General features: G+C 32.3%; 1 protein-coding gene across 4 annotated transcripts in view; it reads right to left on the bottom strand.

Annotated features, from left to right (window-relative positions):
• Positions 1 to 1,198: 1,198 nt before the first annotated feature.
• LOC148599676 (uncharacterized) overlaps positions 1,199 to 26,254 on the bottom strand; it is an 89,917-nt gene continuing 64,861 nt past the window's right edge. For all 4 annotated transcript variants that reach the window (XM_088557989.1, XM_088557991.1, XM_088557992.1 and 1 more), the window contains 9 exons: positions 15,787 to 16,832; positions 13,348 to 13,402; positions 12,010 to 12,107; positions 8,990 to 9,835; positions 8,002 to 8,213; positions 7,576 to 7,723; positions 7,029 to 7,205; positions 6,442 to 6,516; positions 1,199 to 5,130 (listed from right to left, as the gene is read on the bottom strand). In XM_088557989.1, the coding sequence (XP_088414115.1) occupies positions 5,029 to 5,130; positions 6,442 to 6,516; positions 7,029 to 7,205; positions 7,576 to 7,723; positions 8,002 to 8,213; positions 8,990 to 9,835; positions 12,010 to 12,107; positions 13,348 to 13,402; positions 15,787 to 16,832 (2,759 nt within the window). In that variant the 3' untranslated portion in view covers positions 1,199 to 5,028. The remainder of the gene's footprint in view (positions 5,131 to 6,441; positions 6,517 to 7,028; positions 7,206 to 7,575; positions 7,724 to 8,001; positions 8,214 to 8,989; positions 9,836 to 12,009; positions 12,108 to 13,347; positions 13,403 to 15,786; positions 16,833 to 26,254) is intronic.

Raw genomic sequence — 26,254 nt, 5'->3', positions numbered from 1 at the left:
ATTATGTTCGGATCGGAGTGGTTTGAACGGATCAAAAATTATTTTTCTCCAATCTGCAGGCATGGTCAAATGGGCGTCCACTTACTACCAAACAATGAATTCTTGTAATGTCGGGGTTGGATTATCGAGAATATCGTATTTTTTTGTTGACAAATAAACGACGCAACAAACATTGACCAGATCTAGAATAATGTCTCCCTAATTGTTTGAGATTGTACAACTTTCTTATCCAATGTTTGGTACTTTAAGATTCATATTCATTCATATTGAAAATTTATATTTTTGATGTTTAACTAATTTGCAATGTGCAGGTCAATGATGAAAACTTCTATGTAATAAGTTTTTGAAGAATATAAATAAAAAATATATAATATTTTTAGCACATTAGATATAATCAAATCACTGAATATACAAATCTAAACAAAATGATACCGGCGGCATTATCGCCCTCAGTCGGTCAGTGTGTACATTTTGCAGGGACAAAATTCGTGAAAAAAATTTTTTTTCTAGAAATCGAACGAAATTTTGTATAGGTAAAATCCCTTCTTAGACGAAGGGAGTGTAATAATATGTGATGGGTGCACGTTCTAATTTTCCGAAAGCAAATTCCCAACCTGAATTGTTGCTCTATTTTTGTTCGTTAAGTATAGAGGTGTTTGTGTGTTTGCACCCCATTCCCCGCTAACCTCAGTGTCTGTCGAAAGTTCTTGTTAAATCCCCCTCAAAACGAGAATCGTATTTAAAAAAGAAGGGAAAAGTAAGGATTAAAAAGTTGCTAATCAATGCTGGCCTGTGTTTGTAAATTTTGTAAACCAAAAACAAACACATCACAATTCTAATTCTACACAAGACAAGAATAAATGTTTTGCACACAATTTTTTTTCTGAATTTTTTTTTACCCTCAATCCAAACTTCGTCAATTTTAGGGAGAATACACACTGGCTACATCCATGCCTTAAGTCTCGCTGAGAAGTGTACTTCTTTGAAAGTTTACAGGAAGTACAGTTTTACAAATAATCCAAAAACATGTTCCTGGTTTTCTGTGTGTGTGTTTTTAACAATTACTTAAGCTTTTTTTTACTGAACTAGTTGTAAGCAATGATATCCCTGTGTCCTGTAAAAGAAACACATCTAAGAATTTATGCTCAGACATGTTATCACAGACAGACAGACCTAGTTGTATCAGAAACAATAACCATTTCAACAGAATAAATCTTTATTGCTTTAGAAGACTCATTATTTTCATATGTACAAAATAGAATATTTTAAAATAATGCAATAACTATAATAAAGAAGCTCTATAATTGATCGTCCTTCTTCAACTGTACCAATATAATAAACATGATATATCTATCATAGAATTAATTATAAAAGGGAAATAACTCTTGTCATTAACATGTCATCAATTCTAATAGGGCTTGTAAGTCTCTTCATGTGACACATGTATTCACAAATCTGAGTTCCTAGCTCTAATTCAAAAAGCATAGAAAATCTCAGGTTATTTATAGATTAGGTTATTTATATATAAAGACTTTAATCTTATCCACAAGATCACTTAATGTGTAAATATGATGATAAAAATACAGTCTGACTAATGCCAGTCCCTACTATCCACGGCAGATTGCAGTGCATAGTAGGGGTAGATTTTAGTCAGATTGATGACAATATGATGCCATACTATTCATCAACCATTATAAATATGGTAATCACACAAAATAAAAAATTATGACAATGCTGCATCATAGTCATGTGTCTGGAAGCAGTAAATTAAAGACAAAAAGACCAAAAACAAATGGAGAACAAGACTTACAAGCCCCGTTCAATTTTAGACATTCACTGAACTGTAAGTGAATTATTTCAATTTGATTGACTTAAACAAATAAATAAAATTAAGTAAAAATGATTTTTTTATAAAAACTACAACAAAATTTCATTTTAAGAATAAAAGTGAGGTAACTCAAATTTTTTTTCCTGTTTGGAAATTACATTTACCAGAAGTGGTTATCTGACATATATTAAAGACTAAGCTTACATGCCAATGATGGGTTGTAAATGCAAAAACAACAAATAACTGTACATCAATGCTAGTACAGTGTACATTAACAACAATTAACAAATAATATAAAAAAAATCAAAATAGACAGGTCAATCGACTCTCAATAAAATAGAAATAAGATTATGGCTTGTTTAAAAACATACATTATTGGAAATACAACTCCATTTGAGGTTCAAGTAGTATATGATTAACGTAATAATGAAGAACTGTCATCACCGTAAAATAACTTGTTATTTGGGTACTAATTTTCCTAGTATATAAACTTTAGTAAAGAATTCAACTTCACAACAAATTTAGAATTTCAATTACAACTACTAAGAAATCAATAAAGTTTATGATATTAGCTATGCAATTTTGTTATCAATAAACAAGTTCATGAATAACAAATATAAGTGCTGAGGAATGTGTATAAAAGTTCTCTAGGATTTGGTAATTTAATCTTTTTCTTGGATGATAAGATATTTTGAGATACCACATCATTAAACAATTCAATACGAACTACATGCATATAGTAATAAAAAAAATTTGCCAACCTGGTTTTTGTGTGATTGCGATGCATTCTTAATAAAATCCTACTGGACAAAAATGAAGTAGTGATGTTAAGTACGTCTTTTTCTCCAGCAACAACTGGTGACATCAAAGATGCAAGATCACAAAAATTTTCACCATGGAAGATGCCTAATCTCAAGCAGCCTATATTCCAGAGAAATTGTAGAGAAAAAAAGGTGTTATAACTCATGAAGTTTGAATACTGCAAAATATCATCTTGCATAATTTAACTTCAACTTCATAACAAACTCACAAAGGCTCATTTGTCATAATGTTGAAATTAAAAAAAACTTCAGTCGATAATTTGTGATATTCCAGTTTTGCTTGTTATAAAACTTACATACAATTTAAATAGGTACAATAAGGTTGAAATAATCACCTTTTTCACAGCTTAATGCCGCTAGATGAATTACACCACCTTGCACTAAACAAGCATAAATGGACATCAATACAATTTAATTTAACGGTGTAAATCGTCCCACTTCTTTTAAAATATAAAAACATTGACTACATTCCTACCACTCTCTAAGGACAAAACAAATAACTATGGTGTAACCTGTCTAAACAGATCCACTTTTGGTTTTTGAAATGGGTTTGATTTAGACAGGTTTATCAAGGTTCATCGTATTCAACCGTGGTATTCAAGGTTCAGCGTATTCAACCGTGGTTTTTCGACAATGACCAAGGTTTAAAATACATTCAAACAAAAATGTAGGCACTTTTTAAAGTGTCTGGTATAAATAGGTTTTCAGATTATACAGGGATCTGTTTAGATAGGTTTCACTACATCTTCTTTCCTGCTACCCAAGTAGAGTAAGGGAAATAACTCTTGAAATCAGTGATATGTTTAAATCATATTCAATTTCACCAAAGCCTATCAAGCTTTCATTTGAAACAGAATGAAATCAGCCCATGTTACTCTGATGCTTACATGAAATTGATGAAAAATGCTGAATACAAACAATTCAACGATTTGTAAGAGTTGTGTCCTTTTCGCTAGGTCTACCTCCTTAATTAGAGTGTACATTCATAGGCTATTAGTAAAGTATATTTTTAGTAATTATATAACCTCCTCTTCTTTTCAAGATATTTATTCTCAGCCATAATACTAAAAAATATTGGCATTTAAAAATGACAACCTGTCGTCAAATGAAGTGTGATGAAACAAATAAAAAGAATAATGCTAATTTCGTGGTTTAGGGGAAAATTATCAGTTCGTAGATTCTTTAATTCATGGATTTGACAACTCTATCTTCCAAAAAGATGGGATATTTCCTTATCGTTAGAAACCAAATTTTGTGGTTTACCAAACAGATGAAAAACATGAAAATTGGTACCTCATGAACAATATACTTTAACAGTATATACCTATTATCAAAAATCATGTTATAGAAACTATACAAAAAGCACACAGTATGAATAAGGTCAGGCCAGCAGGAATCAATCATATTATTTGTCTCATGTGTTAATAAAATGATGACCATGAAGTAAGTCCCCCTTAAATTGATTCTCACACACATTTATATAACAATAGAGATAAGAAAAGTAAAAGTCAGTAAAAACAATAGCACCATATTTTGAACTATATGTACTGAAGTTAGTGTCAATAAAAATAACCTTGATCTATGACTCTGCATTAACAACAGTACAGGAGGAAAGTATTGTAAATAAATAAGTTAGAAGTTTGAATCTATAAAAAAGTCATCAGTATAAAAATGATTCTAAGCTTCGAGAAAATAGTGGTAAAATATGAAAAATGAGGTCAAAACTTAATCATAGATTTCACACTTAAGAGCTCTAATGAATCCAACAGTTTATTATAAAGTAAGAATAAAAAAATAGTCACAGACTGGTCAATATGTAACACCTTGAGTGCATAGTGCACCCCACTAGTTTTAAAAGAATCTAAATATCCACAGTGTTAAAATATTTCTCTGAAATAGGGTGTATTGTCCCATCTTTCAAATATGCCTAGTCTATTTCTTCCCATTTTTTTAAAGAAAAGGACAGAAAAGGAAATTTTAATACATCTTGTTTGAATGTATATATAAATGATTGCCTTTCTGTACTTAATAGTTATGACTGCCACAGAACTCTTGAATGTTCCTCTGCTTATTTAAAGCTAAGGAAAAGCCAGCCTTCAAGCAGAAAATTTCAAAGTCTTCATTTACATGTGAATATATATTTCTATCAAGTAGTCGATAAAATCTTTGTTGAATGTCTAATCAATTTTCAATCATTTTTAAAATCAACTTCGGTTCAATAATTGTTCCAGAAATCCCTTTACATCTGGTTCTCAAAGTTACAGTCCTGGCACAATAAAAAACTGGTTTCCTTATTCTGCAAACAAGCAACCAGTTTATACTTGATTTTCCTACCAGACTGGTACAAAATTTGCCTACATGGGGTTGTAGGTTAGCTCATCATACATCACTTTCATAGAAGTGCTTCTTTCTAGTAGCTCCAGTGTTGATATTGTTAGCCATCAATTCCATTTTCAAAGCATTCAATTCCCTTTCTTTTTTCTGTAAATTAGAAGAAAAAAATGTCAATATTTCATTGACAAATTACCGTAAAAGTTTGGCATAACTATTATTAAATAAAGTCTACAGCTTTCTTTTAAGCCAAAATCAAGAAATGTGATTTAGCAGCTTTAACCATAAACCTGTGAGCAATGCTCACTAACTTAAAACTCCCACTCCTATATTAGATAAAATGCAACTTTTTGATCTCAAAATAAATAGGGATCAAAATCTCAAACTGGATTAGACAATAAAGATTCTGTGAGTTTCATAATATTCCATTCACTGGTGTAGCATATGAGATGGGTGCCTCTCTCTGTAACGAAAGGAAGAAAGGAAGAAAGTATGGACGGACAAACCTATCACTATATACCCAAACTCAAAGTTGGGGTATAATAAAACACAATATGACTTCTCTGAGACAACAGGAATGACACTTGGTCATGAAAATTCCCTTATTTCATGGGTAGATAACTCTGTCAAAAATCTCACTTTTCAAACATTCAAAAAATTCTGAACAAATGCTGTGATACAGATATAAAATAGTTCTATTTTCCAACAGAGAAATCATCCTTTGGTGAAATAGTATTGGCAGATCAGTGGGTTTTTGACATGCATGTTTCTGATTTTTCCCATTTGCCTGACTCTTATTGTATGCAATAGAAAACAAAAAGTGTGAAGTTGAACTCATTGCAATGTCCTGCTAGGTTGCTTCATTGCCTACAATGTATGCTCCTTCATATAAAGCCAAATTATATCGAATTAGAAATCAATTAATCCCTAGAAAGTCTAGGGAATTGCAATAAACATGGTGACAGATAGACAAACAAGGTGATTCTAATATACCATCCACTTGTTTGAATGGCAGTTGTCATGATTTATGTTCTGAAACATTTTGAGTAATCTCCCCTCACCTGTATCTCTTTATGCAACCACTTGGTATTGTCATGGAGTTCTAGAAAAACAATTATAAATGGTATATGTTCTGAAACATTTTGAGTAATCTCCCCTCACCTGTATCTCTTTATGCAACCACTTGGTATTGTCATGGAGTGCTAGAAAAACAATTATAAATGGTATATGTTCTGACACAATTTGAGTAATCTCCCCTTACCTGTATCTCTTTATGCAACCACTTGGTATTGTCATGGAGTTCTAGAAAAACAATTATAAATGGTATATGTTCTGAAACATTTTGAGTAATCTCCCCTCACCTGTATCTCTTTATGCAACCACTTGGTATTGTCATGGAGTGCTAGAAAAACAATTATAAATGGTATATGTTCTGACACAATTTGAGTAATCTCCCCTTACCTGTAGCTCTTTATGCAACCACTGGGTATTGTCATGGAGTTCTTGTCTAACTTCAGTCAAAATTGTCTCTTTCAACTGAAATAATAAATATAGTATGCATGGTTCAATTTCAACAGGTTTTATCTTAATTTGAAGTTCAATCAATATTGCTGATTCATATTTTCAGACATCATTTTTTTTATAGATTGTAAATAAAAGATATAACCTGAATTTCCTTCAACTTTGGCAACATTGTACACTAAAGTCGAACCTTCAAGAAGATTTAAAAAATACAGATACCTCCACATTCCAAAATTCAATTTATAATTATGGTTTAACATCCTATTGCAGATATTACAGGCATGTTTTATCATTCAAACAAACTCTGCTACCAGACTAAATAAAATATAAAAGACTAATATATATATAAAATCTAGCTTTTTTATTATGGTACACTGCAAATTGAAACTTGTAAACACATGGAAAATGATTCTGTTTAAAACAGTACTTCAATTTTCACCCAAAAGAGACAGACAGACAGACAGACAGACAGATACAATAAGGATTTTTTTTATTAGGAATCAAAATTAAAATGGGAAAAACCCTACCTCTGCTAAACTGCTGTTATAGCTGTGATCAGACCCTAAATCAGACATGGAATGTTTGGTATCAAGATTTGTTGAACTTGGCCACAAGGTGGCACTATGTGTTGTTTCCATGGCTTCCTCATCCTTCTCATTGGCCATTTGCTGCAGATAAATCTGTTCTCTCAATAGTTCTGTCATCTGAAAAATCAGTAATGTACAATTGTATTTTGGTATTCTTACAAATGAGGCCAACTAAACTAATTTCTTGGTACTCAGATCATTCCCAGTGCTTATGTGCCTCATTTTCTAATTTTTTGCAATGTCAACTTTAAAAAAAACCCTTCCATGTCTGTTTTCTATGACTCGTATTAAAACAGTCCCCAATACCCATTAAGAAAAATAAAACAAAAAATAAATAATCAAATATGTATGGTCAACAGAATTAATTTACAATTGATAAAAAAATCAAATCTCTTCTATTCAATATCTAATGCTTAGTTCTTTTCCAAAACCATGGTATCTGATTGCACATTTTGTCATAAATCCTATCAGGGGAGATAACCCATACCTTTCTAACAACATCCAATGCCAATAAAGGATTATAATTATCATTTCCTATTTTGATTCCTGAAAGCCGATTGGCTAGTGTTTGTTCCATTAGCAACACCTCCTTACGCAGCTCCGACCATAAATACTGAAGTTCTTGCACATCCTCTCTGTAAATGAAAATAAAATTGTTCAAGTTTTCTTCATGTTTTATGCCTCTTGATTAAAGAAAAAATGCAAACAAAAATTGATTATACTGATAATTCAAATATTGAAAATATTACTAGGAAACTGTTTCAGAATATGACTTTACCAGCAATCCCCTAAAACACAAAACTAACCATGTGATGAGATACTCTTGGACTAATGAAAGTGTTATGGAATTTGACCTTTCTATCACCATGTGTGAGATTCTCTCAGACTACTTGTGTTTTGACCCATGACCTACCTATCTCCATACGAGAGATCCTCTTGGACTAGTTGTGTTTTGACGAGGAATTGTGACTCCATGACATTGAGTTCCGCCTTGTATTTCTGTAACGTGTGTTGAACTAGCTTTGTCTCTTCCTCAAGCTGCTGTTGTTTCCGCAGCTGTGTCCACTTCTTTATACTGAACTTTGGTTCAAATCTAATAATGCCCTTATGACCTGAGGAGTCAGCCTAAAATTGATATAATTTTTTTGTCATATGCAAATGTTATGCTTATAATTCAGGTACCCACATGTAAGGGACAACCTTACTTAATTATTGTTAATCTTTGTCTTAATTGTGGTGTAGTTTCTACATACTCCTTTTGTTCTTCCCAAATCCCTATCTCGCGGAAGTATATTTTACACATCCACATTAACTACCCATTATGCATACTAAAGACAAATTTCTCCCCCAATGATAACCACATTTCATGAAAAATTATCTTTTTTTTTTATTTTAAGGAGTATATTACTAAAAAAAAATATCAATATGATTGGTAGTGAGTGTGGTTAAATAACAATGTTTAAGTAGTAGTCTTTGTAAGAATCATGAAAATTCTATAATATATGTTACACCCAAAGAAAGCCTGCACATTTTAAATTTTGTTATTAAGTTGCTTTATAGGTCTTTATGATGAAATGTATAATTATTCATTCCGATCTGTCTGCTCTTAGGAGATAACCACATTGAAAATCCAACACTTTCTATTGTTTTTCAGTGTCATTTACAGAGTTATCATCCTTGATTTTGATTTGTACAGTACATTCCATATATTTTTTTATCTCCTAAGAACAAGGATTATATGTTGGCTTTCCGACCTTGAATCACATTTTGCATGATTCTTATCTTAAGTGCTACTGAACACACAAAATATTGAAAGGTTTCTAACTTGAGATGATAAATTGTGAATTCATTTGAGATTAAATATTTGACTGAATATATACTTCATTTGCAGAATTACTTACCTTGAAAGACACTGGTTGATTGACTAACTTCATTAGCTTATAATACTCCAGACTATTATTGCACAAACTAGCTACACTTTCTGTCTTTGATACTAGCGACGCTGAGGAAAAGTTCAAACTGTGTTCACTTTGATAATTAACATGTCCTGGACCATAATCACTATATACTGAAAGACAGGGGGAAGTACTCCTAGGAGAAAGATGTGAGGGCCTTAAATCTGGATGGTGTCTAAAAATAGGGGGTTTCCCGTATGGTGTGGAAGACATTTGTCCGTATGGCGTGGATGAACGATTAGGGAATTCCATTGGTACATTTCCATCCGAAACTGTTCGTATTAATGGATAATCTGATTGTCCACGCTGATAAACACTAAAAGCGCCTCCTGTATGAGAATCAAGGTCAATACTTGCACTTCGGCTAGGATGGCCAATTTCTTTGTACAAATGGGAGATAACTCTTGGCTTTCCCTCTCTTCTATTAGGATTTGTGTTGACCCATTTTTTGGGTAGTTCAATTGTTAATATTACAGATTTATCATTTTCAGAACATGTTCCTGAATCTTCTGTGTCCCGTTCATGAATATGATAACTCACAGTAGGAGTATGTAAAAATTCACTAAAATCATCAGTTCCGACAGCAATGTCAATCCGCGACACAGAAGGGGAATCCTCTGATCCACAGTTAGAAGCATCCATGGATAAATTCTGTGATTTGTTCAATGAGGAATTTAATTTATCTTCAGGGGAGGTAACACTCATCTTTGGAACAGATGATTTGGTGGGGAGGATTGTGATACTACTTTTAAATGTCTGGTCACTTTCTGTACTACTTCCCATACTTGACACCTGAAAAATATCAGTGAAGAGAATAGAATTCTACCCAGTTATAAATATATTGAATGCTATAAATCTAAATAAACTAAGGGTATCAAGAGGTTGGCATTATTCTTCATTTACATTTTATGGTATCAATTAAAAATTGAGTGTTTATAATTTTAGCATTGTATACTATACACTGATACTAATAAACCATTACAACAGTAAGATTCATGACACTCAAATACAAGTGATCTTCATAATTCATCAGGATAGATAGCTACATTAAAGAATATGGTATGCTGATCACCACATTTCCATCCCATAAGTCAGAAATGTAAAAAATGAAAATAATGGGGAAAAAAAAGAAAAAAATGCACTGCACCAACAAATAATATCAACATTTCTCAAAGCTTTTAATTTTTTTTTTAACATAGACTGATGGTGAACAAATTTTTCCTGTTGTACATCCACCAAAAGATGAGTTGAGCAAATAAAATATGTTATTTTCTATGCATCCCCACATAAATGAAAAACTCTTTAGTTATCTCCCTTTCCCTTTCAACATAAAGGTCTAAGTGTTGTATTAATATTCCCATAGACTTCTATTTGTAGGAATTAAAAAAAAAAAAAAAAAAAAAAAAAAAAAAAAAAAAAAAAATGTAAATTGTTTCAATAAAACTTTTACTTATGTAGCATTTCTAAGGACATGTGAAAAATCAATATCCCGCAAAAAAAATAGGGTGAGGCCACAAAGATCAGACAAAAAGTAGTCTTGAACTATAAATAGCCATTTTCTCCACTTTCACTTTCGTTTAGCACTCATCAAACCAACCTTTTCAGAGGAATATTTTAATGTTATAATGTTAAATTTTCTTAACAAAAAGGTAGCCAAGTTATGTTTGCTCTATTTTATAAGTCATTGTTCATAGACAAAACATTACCAGTAGTTTGTAAAGAGACAAAAAGGAAACGCACTACATGTGTATCTTTATACCCCCCATGTTCTGACATACACCTGCTCAGGGATGTGCAATGCAAGATGGGTATTGAAAGACATAGAAATAATGACCAATTGAACAGACCCTGCTTTGTACTAGATCAACACACTGAAATGGATCTTGATTGTGGTAGATCACAGAAACAACATCCCACTTGTAGGCATGCCACTCCACTTAAACTGACTTCCAACTAAACAGTGGTCACTTTCCCCACTTAAGTATCGCATGCTTGACACAGAAGCAGTGACTGCCAAGTCTTTGGTGTGACTGGTCCAGAGATTGAATACACGACCTTCCCAACTTGAGGGAGGGAAGCACCCTACAATGAGACAACCTGGGTTTCCATAGTAACAGCCCTAGATATTCTTCCCTTTTATTGGAGCTAACCTTCCATAAGCATCACAGAGGGTGTCTACCGTAAGGGGCAGGAAATGCTAACTTATTCCCAGCACCCTTCTTTACCCCAGGCTTTAATGGGGATTGTTAGTTTGTGTGTGTGTATCTTATAATCTTATAAGGAAGTAGACCTAAGATATGGGACACAATTCTTAAAAATCACTGGAATGTTTGTATACAGTATTTCACATCCATCATATGTATGCATCTAATTAACTTGGATTGATTTCTTTCTGCTTCAAACAAAAGCTTTAGAGGCTTTGGTGAAATTGAATATGATACAAGCATATCACTGATTTCTTGTATGACTCGTTCTACATCCTTTTCCTTTTGATGCTTTTGATTTTCCTCAAAGTTTACAAATCTACCATATACATTTCAAGTTGTATTGGTTTTTTCACTCATCACCAAGGAGGTTAACATACAGTTGTACATAGGCAAATTTTTACCTGTCAAGATGAGTAGTCATAATTGTTAATTTTTTTTAAAATGTACTGTAAGGTGTTGGATATCAACAAACGAAATACTGGGAGAGAAGATTATGTGCTATATCATGGTATAATATCTCCTGCTTATCTGTGATCACCTACCAAGTTGACATGTGCTGTATGAATCATAATGAGTTAATATACAAATTTAAATATTTTGAATTAAATGATTGAATGTGGTTTTATTACCAAAGGCAAACAGTACAAATAAACAGAAAATATGTTATTTGTTAGGAACTGAATTTTTGTGGTTTGAGTCAACCACAAAATCCAAGAAATGTGGTACCCTAAGAATATAAGTACTGGTGTGAGCTCTTACCTTTTGTATAACCTGTGGTTCAGGCATATTTGTTTCAGCTTCAGCAAACCCACTACTATCTGACTGGACACTCTCGATCTTTCCAATAGAACCTAGATCTGGAAATAAAACAATAAAAATACATGTAAGTATCCAAATTATTTAAATATAATGTATTGATGTATATTGTATACTGTCACGATGTCAACGTCTATCGACCAATCATGTTGGGAACAAATCTTGGTACCCCCTCAGTTTGTGAGTCTTCTACCAACATGAAACTTGCGAAGAAACAATATTTCTTTTCTAATTTTTTTAACAATATTTCTTGGAGCTACAGCAGAATTCCTAATATTTTTTTCTAAATTCTGTTTGGAATTTTGATTCAAACCCTTGATTTTGGGTCTAAAATATATTTTTTTAGGTCGGAAAAGTTCGAATACTCTGAACCCAATTTCTGAGTCTCCTGCTACAGGGCCATGAATTTAAAAATATACTTTTTTAAGAGGAAATAAAATATGAAGATAGTTAACATTCCAACTTTTAAACTTACGTTGGACATTTTCTAAACTTTTACAATGGGTATAAACCTAACCATATGAGTTAAGTACCTGATAAGGGGGTATCCCAAAATAAATGACTTGCCCAATCTGCTAAGTACTAATAAAATTTGAGGAAAAATAAGCAGTCAACTGTGGAAAACAGACCATATGCATAAGAATTAATGTCATATACAGTCCAATATATTATATACTAGCCTGCCATACATGTGTAATTCTTGTTAAAATATGACATTGGAACAAATCTGCATACCCCTTGTAAATGGTCAAACCACACTTACCAAAATTTGTAAGAATATTATTCCAACTCTCACTGAACTTTTCTGTACTATCCAAAATGCTAAAATTATTTAGATAATCAAAGTCCATCTGTTGACCATTGTTTGTAAACACTCACAGCAATTTTCACCAAGTTGTCATAATATGTCAACACAATAATTACAAATGTCCAGTACTAATTACATTGCATGTCAGCAATTACTGGTAAATGTATTTCTTTGTTCAGGTAAACCTTTACCTGAGCAGGTAATAATGATCCCTAATTATCTGAGTATTTGTACATAATTGAGTTGTTTTCTTACTCAAACTTAAGCATGTTCAGGGCCAATTAAAACAATTACATGTTAAATTGTTCTGGAGGAACATTTTCACAGGAAAAAAGTTCCAGAAGGATAAATTAATCAATTATGTATAAAAAAGCACAAGAATCAGTAATAATATCAATTGAAGAATTCAAAATACATATTTTTTTGGAGAATGTGACAGAAATAGTGTACTAATAAGGAAATAAAAATCCTACCTGGTCGATCATTTTTATCCAAAGATCTTTCAGATGACACTTGGTCCATGGGAATCTGAAAAAGTAAATAGAGTTATCTCCCATTACAAACTGATTTTTTTTATCTTAAGAAATGTTTTTCCTGGTTTCATCTTTGTTATCCATAGTTTTATATATGATCTCAACAATCTTTTTGAAACAAAAAACCTTTTCAATTGCTTCCTTGTTTAAACAGTAAAAAGATACATGTACATGTATAGTATGTGAAAAATGAAAATAGAAAATAAATTTCAAATCAGAATTGCAAACATTTGCAGGAAAACCATATTGCACATACCATCAAATTGAGAAAATTGTCATCTTTAACAATAAAAAATTTGTGATCCTCCGCCATGATTTTTCTTCAGCATCATAATAAAAAGGGGGTCATCTCAAAGGTTGAAATTAGTCAAGGTCTTCAAATCAATTTTTTTTTCTTTTAATTCCATAATAACGAATAGTGAATCTTAAATTATTCTCTTTGGAATCAAATAATGTTGTTCCTGAGCAAATAGTTAGTAATTAAAAAATGAAAATGAAAATTTTCCAACAAGATTTGTACTTTGAAATGGTCCGAAACTGAAAGTTAACTATGAGACAGACAGGAAACCCGGAAATTGAACTCCCTTGAAGTGTTTCCTCAGTGTAAATCCATTTTATTATGTACATGTAGCAAAATAATGTTCATTTTCATACAGATTAAAGACGGAACAGAGTACTTGTATATGTATACTTCAAGATGAGATTTGTATGACCTTGAATGACTTTTGAAATAAGCGACCATAATGGCATATACGTGTACTGTATTTGTAGGATATATAAAACCTTAATACAATTGCCCCTTTTGTCAAAAGCAGGAAAGCCAATATTATTTACTTTAGAGAGTAAAATTATTTTTGTTCTACCCAGAGCCCTATCTCACAGAAATAAATGTCATGCATGCTTATGAAGTACCCCACAATAAAGATCAAAGACTGAAGTCTTCAAAATCGCTAATTGTCAAATATTCTATGTCACTGATTATGGCTTGCTTTCAACATCCGAAATGGCATGAATGCAATATGCTCTTAAATTGGATGAAGAATCTTGATTACTCTTACGCATAGCCATGATGACTTAAATGTTTTTCAATCAAAACAACGGGTTGCCAGGAAGTGCCGGTAATGTTTTCATTCCACAAGTTTCTCACAAATTTTTTTGTGATCTTTGGGTCGCACATGATATTGACCAGGGAACCAAATTAAACAACTAGCAATGGCTACATATATATATATTGGGGTCCTGATAATGTATATGACCTACATAGTCAATTGTAACAAGCCTCTAAGTCTGAATCTGAAACTTGGTAATGTTCAATGCTAACCGATCATTTCATCTTATAATGTAAACTTCCCATTCTCATACAAATGAAAATCACACGTAAAACACCTGTATGATTTAAGAGGTACATTTTGATCTCGTATGAAGCTAGAACTATAAAGGTATGATGGTAAGCATGGCACTGATCAGCAGCTTAATGTGGAGTAGTATGATATAATTATGCAAATCATATGCAAGTGTAAAGTACTGAAATTATGAGTGCAAGAAGTCCCCAACAATATAAGCGACTTAAAAAAAAGGTTGATTGTTGCATGCAATTTTTTCATCTTTGTGTAAAAAAAAATCATTTTCCTCACAAACTAACAGAAAAATCCAATACTTACTGTAACTTAACTTGTATTTTTTTTAAATTTTTAATCTATGATTTCAGTGGAGATTTTTCTTTTTCTTAAAAGAATGTATAGTGCATGAAAGAGTCGAATTACTACATTTTAGGAGAAATTAAATATTTCGGATGCGAAGATTACAAAAATAGCCCCAAAATGTTTTGTGAAGAAAGTTTTCCTTGACTTTAAGGCCCTGTGCAGGTCCGGGTGTCAAAAGAATAGGCCTGCAGCAGCGCTAAGCTTGTCGTAAAAGGTGACTAAATAGCGCCCACAGAGCAACTTGGTTGTGTGCCCCAGGTGGTGGAATGGGGTACCCCTGGCATGTTACATGCTGGGGTTGTCAGGCTATAATATGGAAAACCTGACCGCAAACCATAGTGGTGCACCGTGTTGGGAAAGCTGCCACGTTCCTCGCATGTTAAAGAACCCTACTATGGTATTCTCCCAGAGTAGGAACCATAGGGCTCTGCCACAGGAGGCTAAATTGCCCGACCCTATCCATCCCTCCCTTTTCCTTGTGGCAATCAAATTTTGTCTACCCTATTACCTTTGTGTCCCATCCCTTTATTCTTTTCATCATCATCATTTCATGTTCATTTTATCATCCCTTTCATGTTCATCGCCTGAATATAGCTGAAATATTGCTGCACGGGCGTTAAACCTCAACAATCAATCAATCAATCAACCTTGACTTTAAGATTAAAAGAAAACTTACCCCAGAGTCCACATTGTCACCACTATCACAGCTTTTCTTAGGAAAATTATACTCCATTCTATCACCAGGAACTCTAACTGACATTTCAACTCCATACCGACGCTGGAATTTCTGCCAACCAGATTTAGTTGGCTGAACAGAAAACTGTGGATTCGATTTTTCAGGCTTTATGCCAAGATTGTTTCCATTTTGAACAATATGAGATCTGTTAGCCTCCACATCACATAAATATTTTTCAGAATACATATCAAGATCATCATCTAACGAATCTTTCAACGTTGAAGATTTGGCCTGAAGTTTCTGGAAGCTACCTGATGTAAGAGTTGCTTCAAGACTAGGAGTTCTACTCAAAGGAGGAGATTTCAGGATATCAGCATCATCTCCAACACTATAGTTATCACCACTCATCATTTTTGTTACATCTGTACGTCGCTGTCTTGCCGATTCACGAGAAAAATCTGTTAGGTATTCATCATCAATACTTCTCGTTGAATCTTGTGTATTCCAAATTCCTGAATCTCCAATGTTGGATTGGAGTGGAGTCACAGGGAGTGGATCTGGTCTCACTATATCACGTCTACGTCTTTCAGTTGAATCACCACTGTCAAATGAATCCGTGGATGTCTCAATTGATGTCATGCTACGCCCATAATCAAAGCTGGCGGTGGAAGTCTGAGCAGTGTCAAAGCTGGCGTTATATGACTGAAAGTTCCTACGGGAATATGGCATCTCCTCCTGTTCAGGTACATTTGTAAGCGAAGAATAATTTCGAGATTTCGTAGCTTGGAATCTCTTTCTCTTTTCTGAAGCATCCAAAGACTGAGATCTGGTCAACTTGTTTGTTTTAGAATCATCACCAGATTTAGACTGAGGATTGTGTTTATCATAATATCCTTGTTTTTGTAGGAATTCTCTATTTTTAGGATTCTGAAGGATGCTGGGATGTTCTGCAGCCTTATCTGCATTGAATCCTTGTTTGTTTAAGAAATTAAGGAATTTCATGCCATGCATCACCGAGTTTAGCATACTGTTGTAGTTAGTGTTGCCTGGGAATAAACAGAAACAAAAACTAAACTAAAAAACACAGAAAAAAACAGAATAAAAATGCAGGGTTGGAGAAACACAACAATGTACAAGATGTATACTTTAAAAGACTGACACATGTGAGTTTGTGCAATTACAGAAAACAAAAACATATCAACTAAATACAGCAGGGAAATAGCACATTAAGTTGATACTTTTAAAGTATAAACATGAAATAGGGTTCATTTTCTTTCAAAATCCAAGATGCCCAGTATCCCATTAGGCTTCTGATAGTGATGAAAAATACTAGAAACATGCAGTCTTTAAATCAAAGAATGCATGGATCTACATTCAATTTAGCTAATCTTTGAGGTAGAAAAATGCACCAGAAAAAGTTTATTTACCATTGGTGATGTGTAGAAATTTTTATAAAACTCTCATGAGTTGATGTGCAAATATATTTCCTTTAAGATAGAAAAAACTAAATTGAAAGTATTTTACTTCCTTGTATAACACTATAAATAGTTTTGTACTTCAGAAATTCTATTTCTTCTCACATTATTTTCTAATTTGGCCTTGAAACAAAGGATTGGTTCTTTGTCATAGATTTGTAAAGGTTCAGAACGAATTGAATTGAATAAATGTTATTAATGAAATGGCATTTTGTTCATAAACTCTCCGCTTTATACAGAATAGAATAAACCCTTTCATGTGGACAGCGATGCAGTCAATGGACATTTCTGCAGGCAAAGTTCTTTTTTTCTACCCCAAACCTACCATGTGGAAGTAAATCTTATGAAATGCTCATCGATTACTCACAGATAACACAGAAATAAGTAATTACTATTCTTTCAAACACATGCAAATATTTCTTATGGAAAACAATACTTCTTGGTTAACCATTTGTCGGCAAAATAATATGATACAGTGATAAGGCAGTTAAACGAAATAGGAGTACTTTTAAATCCATAAAAAATCATGAAACAAACTGAACTTACAAAAATCTTCACACAAATGCATAAAAATATACAACTGGTAATCAGATTTCAAACATACATTTTTGCACAGGCATGAAGTAATTTTTTTTTGAGGTGGGGTGGGATGTGGGTTTTTGGATATTTGAGGGGTTTATTGGACAAAAAGATTCTTATTTTTAATAGCTGTATGTAATCAATTTAAAGTTTTTACACAGTTTTACTTCATTTAAATCCCTGACATAGAAAGAAAGGTTCATAATACATGTATCATTTTGAGTAGTAACTACTAAATACTAAAAAGGCTAAAATAGACTACAAGTATAATTCAAATTAATCTGACTGAAATCAAGAAAGGTAACACAAATAATTACACATACACGAACAGCAAAAAATAAATACAAGAAAGGGAGGTAAAAATAAACAGGAAAGGGGAGGTAAAAATAAACAGGAAAAAACATGTCAAGATGGGAAATGGACTACTGATATAAACTAAAAATATACACCTCCACTTAGTAAATTGCATTAATCAGTGAGAAAAGTTTTTTTGAGAATTATCTCATACTGTAATTTTCAAATATTTGTGATAATTTTTCACAGAAATGGCTATGTAATTTACACAATAGTTGCAACCATAAAGCCTACCTGAAACATAATTTTATCTAGCATGGACAATGTGTCCTCTGTTATCGGGTTAAGGATTGACTTTATGACTGAAATTTATTTGTTCTTGTATTTTTTTGTAAAGTCTCATTGTATGAAACCTCAACTAGTCAAGTATAAATAAAACAGTGGCAAATTCAGGGAGGAAGGTTTTTTTGATGGGTGGTGGTTGCAACCCCACTTATGTTGAAAAATTTTGTTAGCAGTGCAAATTTGGGGGAAAAATAAGCAAGTAAGCTGGAAATTCCTTTTTTCAAGAACACACATCCCTTTTCATAATCTCTGCAATTGCCTCCTGACAAATGTAATTAATCTGACTCTTGTTAAACCTAGTTTATGTAATAAACAATGGATGAGTAAATTAACTTTATTGTTGTAAAATACATGTATAACAAATTTTAACAAAAAGTAAACAATAACAGACAATCAACAAAATGGTAAAAGCAATAATTCCATAACAAAGTTAAAATTGTTTATATACACTACAGCTCATGTGTGACTTGCAATGACAACTTAAATCCTAATCTTCAAGCTAGTAAAAATGGCAATTTATAAATTATTGTGATGTTTTCATTATTGCAAAACGTGTAACTGACATTTTAAAATGTTTAACATTGCTATGGCATCTCTCATATAGGCTGGATAGGCTGGAAAACAAAATGACTTGTTATACAGGGATATAAAAATAACAAGATAGGAAAGGTATGAAAATGACTGGTTTTAGGCAGTAGGATGAAAATTATTTGTTTGGCAGGAGAACGAAAATGACTAGTTGGAATTGGGTATGAGAATTGCCAGCTATGAAAGGGTATGAAAATGACTGGTCAGATAGGATGTGAGAATGGCTACCTATAAAAGGGGGTGAAAATAACTTGTTCAGGTGGGTTAGAAATTGACTAGCAAGGCAGATGTATGAAAATGACTTGTTAGGCTAGGTTAGAAATTGACTAGCAAGGCAGATGTAAGAAAATGACTTGTAAGGGTGGGGTTAGAAATTGACTAGCAAGGCAGATGTATGAAAATGACTTGTTAGGGTGGGTTAGAAATTGACTAGCAAGGCAGATGTATGAAATTGACTTGTTAGGCAGGTGTATGAGAAAATAACAAGACTATAACAGTCATCTAATTGCTTAATTAAAATCATTCTTTTCTCACTATAATTTACATTACACATAGTCACATGATTTTTCCTGTGGCAAGTGAAAAATACAAGTTCCACATGAGCTGTAATGTATATGTAAATTGGGCAAGTACACTAGTAAAACTCAGAGTATTCAATATAATATTGCACAATTCATGGCAGTGAATGGCATTAAATAGGTTCTTACAAACCTGTAACTATATATATACAATTCAGGTGGGAATCAAGCTATAAATAACATGTGTAAATGACTAGCACTAATATTGTAAGCATATTAATTATTGTGGATTCTTTTATGTGAACATATTCGTAGGTATCATTTCTGCTGTTTCCAAAAAAAAAAATGTTTATCGTTATATAGTGTTAAAATCAATTTTGCCTGTATTAATTTTTGTGGCTTTCTATCCACAGCGAAAATCGTGAAAATTAGAACACCATGAAAATGTCTACATTTATAGTACATATATATCAAATAAATTCATAAATATAGCAGTAAATCCATCAACAGTATCAGTATTTGCTTTTGTAGCAGTCACTGAAAAGTTGTACTTGGAAAATTGATTTTGTACACTACCTTTTTATCAAAATTGCAAGAAAAAACTGATATTTAACAATATTTACTTGAAAGAATCTACACAAATAAGTGTATTGACGATAGACAGTTTATAAATGATGTCCAAAAATCCTCATGGCAAAACAGCTTAATTAATTAAATTAAAATGATTGTTGACAAAAAAAAGTGAATGCCTCTGTATGCAAAAACTAAAAAAGCTTATTAGACTTCATTTAATTCCAATTCTTATATGACTGCAGTTAAAGTAGATACATGTCTCAATCAAAACAGGTATTCAAATTAACACTGGTCCAAAGTCCAAGACCCTCAATTTCTGATGCAGGACCATTGAAATTTCAGTTGGACTTGACATACTTTACACTTACTCTTACTGAGGACTTTTCACTTTCTTTTGATAGACCTTTCATTTAAGAAGCAAAAAAGTCCAGGACCTTTTACTCTTGAAAGTAAATATTGAACCCCTACTAAATAAAAAATACATCAACAATTCCAATACATAGTCATCAACAAAACTTGTTCAAATCTACTTCTCATCATTTAACAATGTGGGTAGTGCCCATTAATCAATTTTACAATCCAAATACGATATTTATAATGGGTGGACATTAGACATTTGTTCATGTTTAATCCCTTGTAAATCCTATCAAATCGCTTTGTTTTAAAATTAGCAAAGTCATCCAGAAGCACAGGTCAAGATCTTTTATAAATGTCAAAAGGACTATTTTATAAATTTTAATGGAGACTGTAGAACAGTCTGACTCATAAGATTAAAGAGTGTCCAGTTTAACTTTATTTTCCTGGTTGTGGTTTTATAAATCATTATTCATACACATCTGCTGTCTCTTGACAATGAACAAAAAAAATGACGGCTGACAAAAATACTAGAAATATACTTTAAATAAGTAATTAATTAAAAAATGAATTTTGCATAAAAGTTGATCAAAATCAGGCATAATTACTATTCACAATAAGTCATTAGTGTGAAACTGTGGATAATTTCTGGTCAAAAGAAAGTAGGGTCTGTAAATATCTGAAAGATTCAGTTCATATGTACACTGCATCACTAAATATGTTTGGAAATTATCAAAATTGAGGTTTTTGTCAAGAGTTATCACCCCCTGGAAATGATATATTAACTCATTTGACCTAAATAATATGAAAAATTTCATCTCTTCTCATTGGTCTTGTTGGTATAAATAGTCAATTTAAACTTTCATAGCAGTGGGATATTTCACTCCATATATTACCATCAGCCAATTTAAACAGAGGCTATAATGGTTAACTGGTGAAACTGGACAGCAGACCATGTGCAGCAGACATCATAATTTTACAACCAAGAAGAGACAGCATGTTGTACTTACATAAATAAAACATTGTTTACTTACAAGAGAAATCCAATTCATATTCCAGTCCCATGTTCCACATTAAAACAGATTTGAACAGTATCAAAATTTTCAATAAATCCTTTATGTATGTATTAGCACAACTTTTTCTTTGAAAAAACAATATCCAATCAATGTTAGAATCAAGAAAAAAAAAGATGATATGGAATTTTCTTCTTAATAATCATGACTAATACATTGGGAATAATTAAATTGACCGATCTTTGATACTCATTTCCAATGGTTCACAAATGGTTGGGCAACAAAATAGATTCACACTTTGTGCAGTCATTGAAGTGATCTAGTTAAACAACCAAAAATTGATCAAAGATATATTGTAGAATCAATGGAAAGAATTTCATTCATTAAACATTTCTAATTCCAACCGACAACCGTGCCAGGTGCGACTGTTTGATCGCATGTAAATTCAAAACATTGACAGATAGATACCACAGCCAATTAGCATTGATTTGTTGAAAATTTATTAGTGACAGCTCAACAAAATAAGTTAACATATATCTTCCCTCAGGCCACATGAATAAAAAATTGTTATACAAACCTATAGGCCATTAACCTCAGTGACTTTCTGTAAGGATACATTTGGGGATACAGAGGTAAAAGGGGGGGGCATTCTACCTTTTTTTTGAAAATTTTGGCAAAAACAAGCAAATGCATGTAATAATGGAACCCCTTTTTTTTTTGGAACATCTTGAATCTGTGCATTTGCTCTTAGCATAATTCCAGTTTTGACTCTCGGTAGGACTGTTTTGGGCCTTACAGTCTTTGTTGTTTATCGATCTTTTTTGTTCTTTCTCAACAGGTATATGCAAAATATATTAATTCCAACTGTTCTATTCAAATTGAAAAAAAACAATAAAACAGAATTAACATTGTTTTAGGTAAGACTATCTAATGGTGAAGTTTGAAGCTCTTAGAATACTTAATGATCTCTAATTTTTGATGGTTGCATATTTTAGAGTATTTGATCAAATGCAAGCATTCACATTTAAGTATTTAAGAAAGAATAAAATGCTTTCATGTTAATAATTGAGTAAAAATAAATACTAACAATTAACACTATCAACAGAAGGACCAACCAAAAAAAAGGGTTGGATTAAGCAATCAAGACTCTTGAACACTAAGACTTCAGGTCATACAAACTGTAAAGTGTCTCAATAATTGATATAAATAAAACTATACAAGATACTTAAAAATAAAAATCAACATTACATGGATTTTAAAACCATACAAGTCAATTGGCAAGGCCTTTCTTAATGTTAGTAATCAATGCAATGAGTACTTTGATGAATTGTAATACTGTCGCCACATATATTACACTATTACAACATTTTAAAGATGCATGTACGCCAAAGACAACTTTGACAGATATTTGTACTGGTTCCTGGTTAGGTAATGAAGTGCTTACATGTGGGTACAGGGTACCTATTATAGTATAAAGCTCATTGCTTTTGTGATGTCAAGTCATGCCAATAAAATTGTAAATTGAAAGAAAAAAAAAATTGCAGTTAGATAGCCAATCACAAATCATTTCAAATGAATTTGACCATTTTTTGGGGGAGAGACACTTAAGAATGTGATACTCGTATAATTCTCTGTTTTTATCATGGGAGTAAACTACACAAAGCCTCAATATACAGTACAGAAAGAGACATACCATGACTGATAACTGACATAGTGGTACACCACTCTTAGAGTGATAGCCAATATCATTATTATTTAAGATTTCTTTCAAATTCTTTTGGAAGTTGTCGAGCATAACTCATCATTCAAAATTTCAAACAAAATTGTGAACAACCTATTTGGATTTTACAAAAAATGTAGGGTACCACTAACAGAGTGGTGTACCTTCATATCAATGATCAGTCATGGTATGTCTCTTTCTATACTGTATTTTCAAAAGTTTCCAAAAACAATTTTACCCTGCATATTAGGATGTAGAGATTTAGAATTAAAGTTAAAGGGACCCTAAGGAACATTTCAACTAGCCCCTGATATAAACTAAAGTTAACTCTGTCAGAGTATAAAACTTTGTATATTTCATTGTAGCTGCGAAACGTAGCTCTAACTATTTTTTTGTATTTTCTTAACGTTAGATCGCAAAATCAAAAAAAAAAAATAGATCAAGAGCTACGATTTCGCAGCTAATTTCATTGGACAATTCGCTTCAAATAGAATGAAAGAAGACAAAATAAAGTAAACCCTGTCAGATAACTAATTTTTTAAAGTTTTAATCCAATAAGGTAGGAGTAAGCTCCCCATAGACAGCCCCTAGAATGAAAGAAGACAAAATAAAGTAAACCCTGTCAGATAACTATTTTTTTAAAGTTTTAATCCAATAAGGTAGGAGTAAGCTCCCCATAGACAGCCCCTAGAATGAAAGAAGACAAAATAAAGTAAACCCTGTCAGATAACTAATTTTTTTAAAGTTTTAATCCAATAAGGTAGGAGTAAGCTCCCCATAGACAGCCCCTAGAATGAAAGAAGACAAAATAAAGTAAACCCTGTCAGATAACTAATTTTTTTAAAGTTTTAATCCAATAAGGTAGGAGTAAGCTCCCCATAGACAGCCCCTAGATTTACCGACACATAAAATAACGTTGTCATTGTATACAACTTTGTATATTTCTTTGGAGTACTGAGAGTTGCCTCCAAATACACAGCCTCTAGAAAAAACCAAGACAAAATAAAATAAAGTAAACCCTCAGAGAATAAGATTTGTTCAAGTTTTATTTAAATAGGGCTGGAGTAGGCTTCCAATAGATAGTCCCTAGATTTACCCAGACATGAAATAAAGAAAAGTCAGAGAATAAAACTTAGTATGCTAGCCAGGACTATTCTCATTAGACAATCTCCATAACTACATGTATCCCAGACACGAACCAAAAAATAAACTTAACCGAGCAAGCATGTAAGCATATAAGTTTTGACAATTATTACAGACAGTTCCTGGTTTTACACTCCCGTAAACAAATCCACATGGTACCGCTATGATTGTTCATTAATTTTCAGGTGTCAGCAATTTAATTATTGTACCTTAATTGAATTTCAATGCAAGCCCATGTATTATGTCATTACGAAAAAAAATTGTTTACCATAAGTTACAAGCACTTTTGCACATGACATTTAACAGTTGGTTCTAAAGCCCTACAACAGGATACAATATGAAGTAAAATGATTAATTTTTTTTCCCATGATCATTTTACAGCACATGCAATGATGCTGTACAAGGGATGAATTTATCATGATTTACCAGTTTATCATATTTTTCTTATGGAATCATGACATTGACAAAAGTACTAAGGACTAAGTATAACTAGCACAGAAAAACACCCTTATTTTTCAACTGATTAAAAGTTTGTGATAGGTTGCAGATTTGGCTTCTTGATTTTAAAACTAAAGAAAAAATCATGACGATTTTCTGTCTTATTATTTGCTGGTGTCAATGAACTAATTTTATCCAAACCAAGTTTTATTTCTTGTCACAAGTAAGCAATAAATAACAGCAAATGACCAAATTGTCATAAACAATAAACCTTACAAAATTTCACAAATGATCGGCAGTTACACCATTTTTACAAATTACATACCAATTACGATGTTTGTATTTCCGTCATCTTGCCACAACAGATGTTTAAATATAAACACGACTTTTTACAAATCTCAGCAACCATATCATTAGAACATTTTGTCTCTAGGAGGCTTGAAAACATTCACATGGAAGTTCAAAGAAGGTTATTTCAAATGTAAACTTTTGGGCACGCCCCCCTTCTTATTCAGCAACTTATTTATTTTATGCCCTGAAAATGGCCATAAACATTGAAAAAGCATGGGAAATAAATTAGTCTGAAACACACAATCTGTACCAAACCTCCCTACATTATCTAATTATACCAAATATACATACTCCCTAAAACTAGTCATAAATATAGAAACTATACAATTAGGGTACAAGTTCAGAAAATTCAGAAATAAACCATAGACAGAAATTTTATACTTGCTGCATGACTACAAAAATAAGACTGAGGCAAATTTATATGATATTTTACCCTTACACGACTACCTTATTTGGCTACATATAAAAGAAAAAAAATCTTAAAACCTTCTAAAAATAGATTTTTGTCAAGCTAATTAGTAAACATGTTTTTAAATCATTACACAAAAAGCAATAGATGCAAACTTTTTATGCTCAACCCAAAAACAAAAATTGTATTATGTGACAAAGAATATACAAAAAAAAAAAAAAAAAAAAAAAATCTGCACAAGATACAACCATTCTCCTATTTCCAGTATTTATGGAGGTAGACCTAGGTGAAGGGACATAACTCTTGAAATCAGTGATATGATTCACCAAAGTCTATCAAGCTTTTATGCTTATATGAGTTCGATGTAAAATGCTGAATACAAACATTCGAATGATTTTTAAGAGTTGTGACCCTTACCCTAGGTTTACCTCATTCATGTTCAACAAATAACAGAGGTTTGAAATTAGCCTCAGTTTCTGATGCAGAACCATTGAAATTTCATTTCTCTTAAGGTCAAGAACCTAGCATGCTATACATTCCCTTTTAAATTAATGACCTTTCACTTTCATCTTGTGGACCTTTCATATAAGGTGCAAAGAAAGGCCAGGACCTGTCACTCATGAAAGTTAATTTAAACTGAGATACAAATGCTTAAAAAAAAAGACAAA

The sequence above is a fragment of the Perna viridis genome, chromosome 13 (assembly GCF_037379345.1).
Source record: "Perna viridis isolate PV_CMFRI_1.1 ecotype Kerala chromosome 13, ASM3737934v1, whole genome shotgun sequence".
Lineage (NCBI taxonomy): Eukaryota > Metazoa > Mollusca > Bivalvia > Mytilida > Mytilidae > Perna > Perna viridis.
The sequence above is the reverse complement of the archived record's forward strand: the minus strand, read 5'-3'. Positions and strand labels throughout refer to the sequence as shown.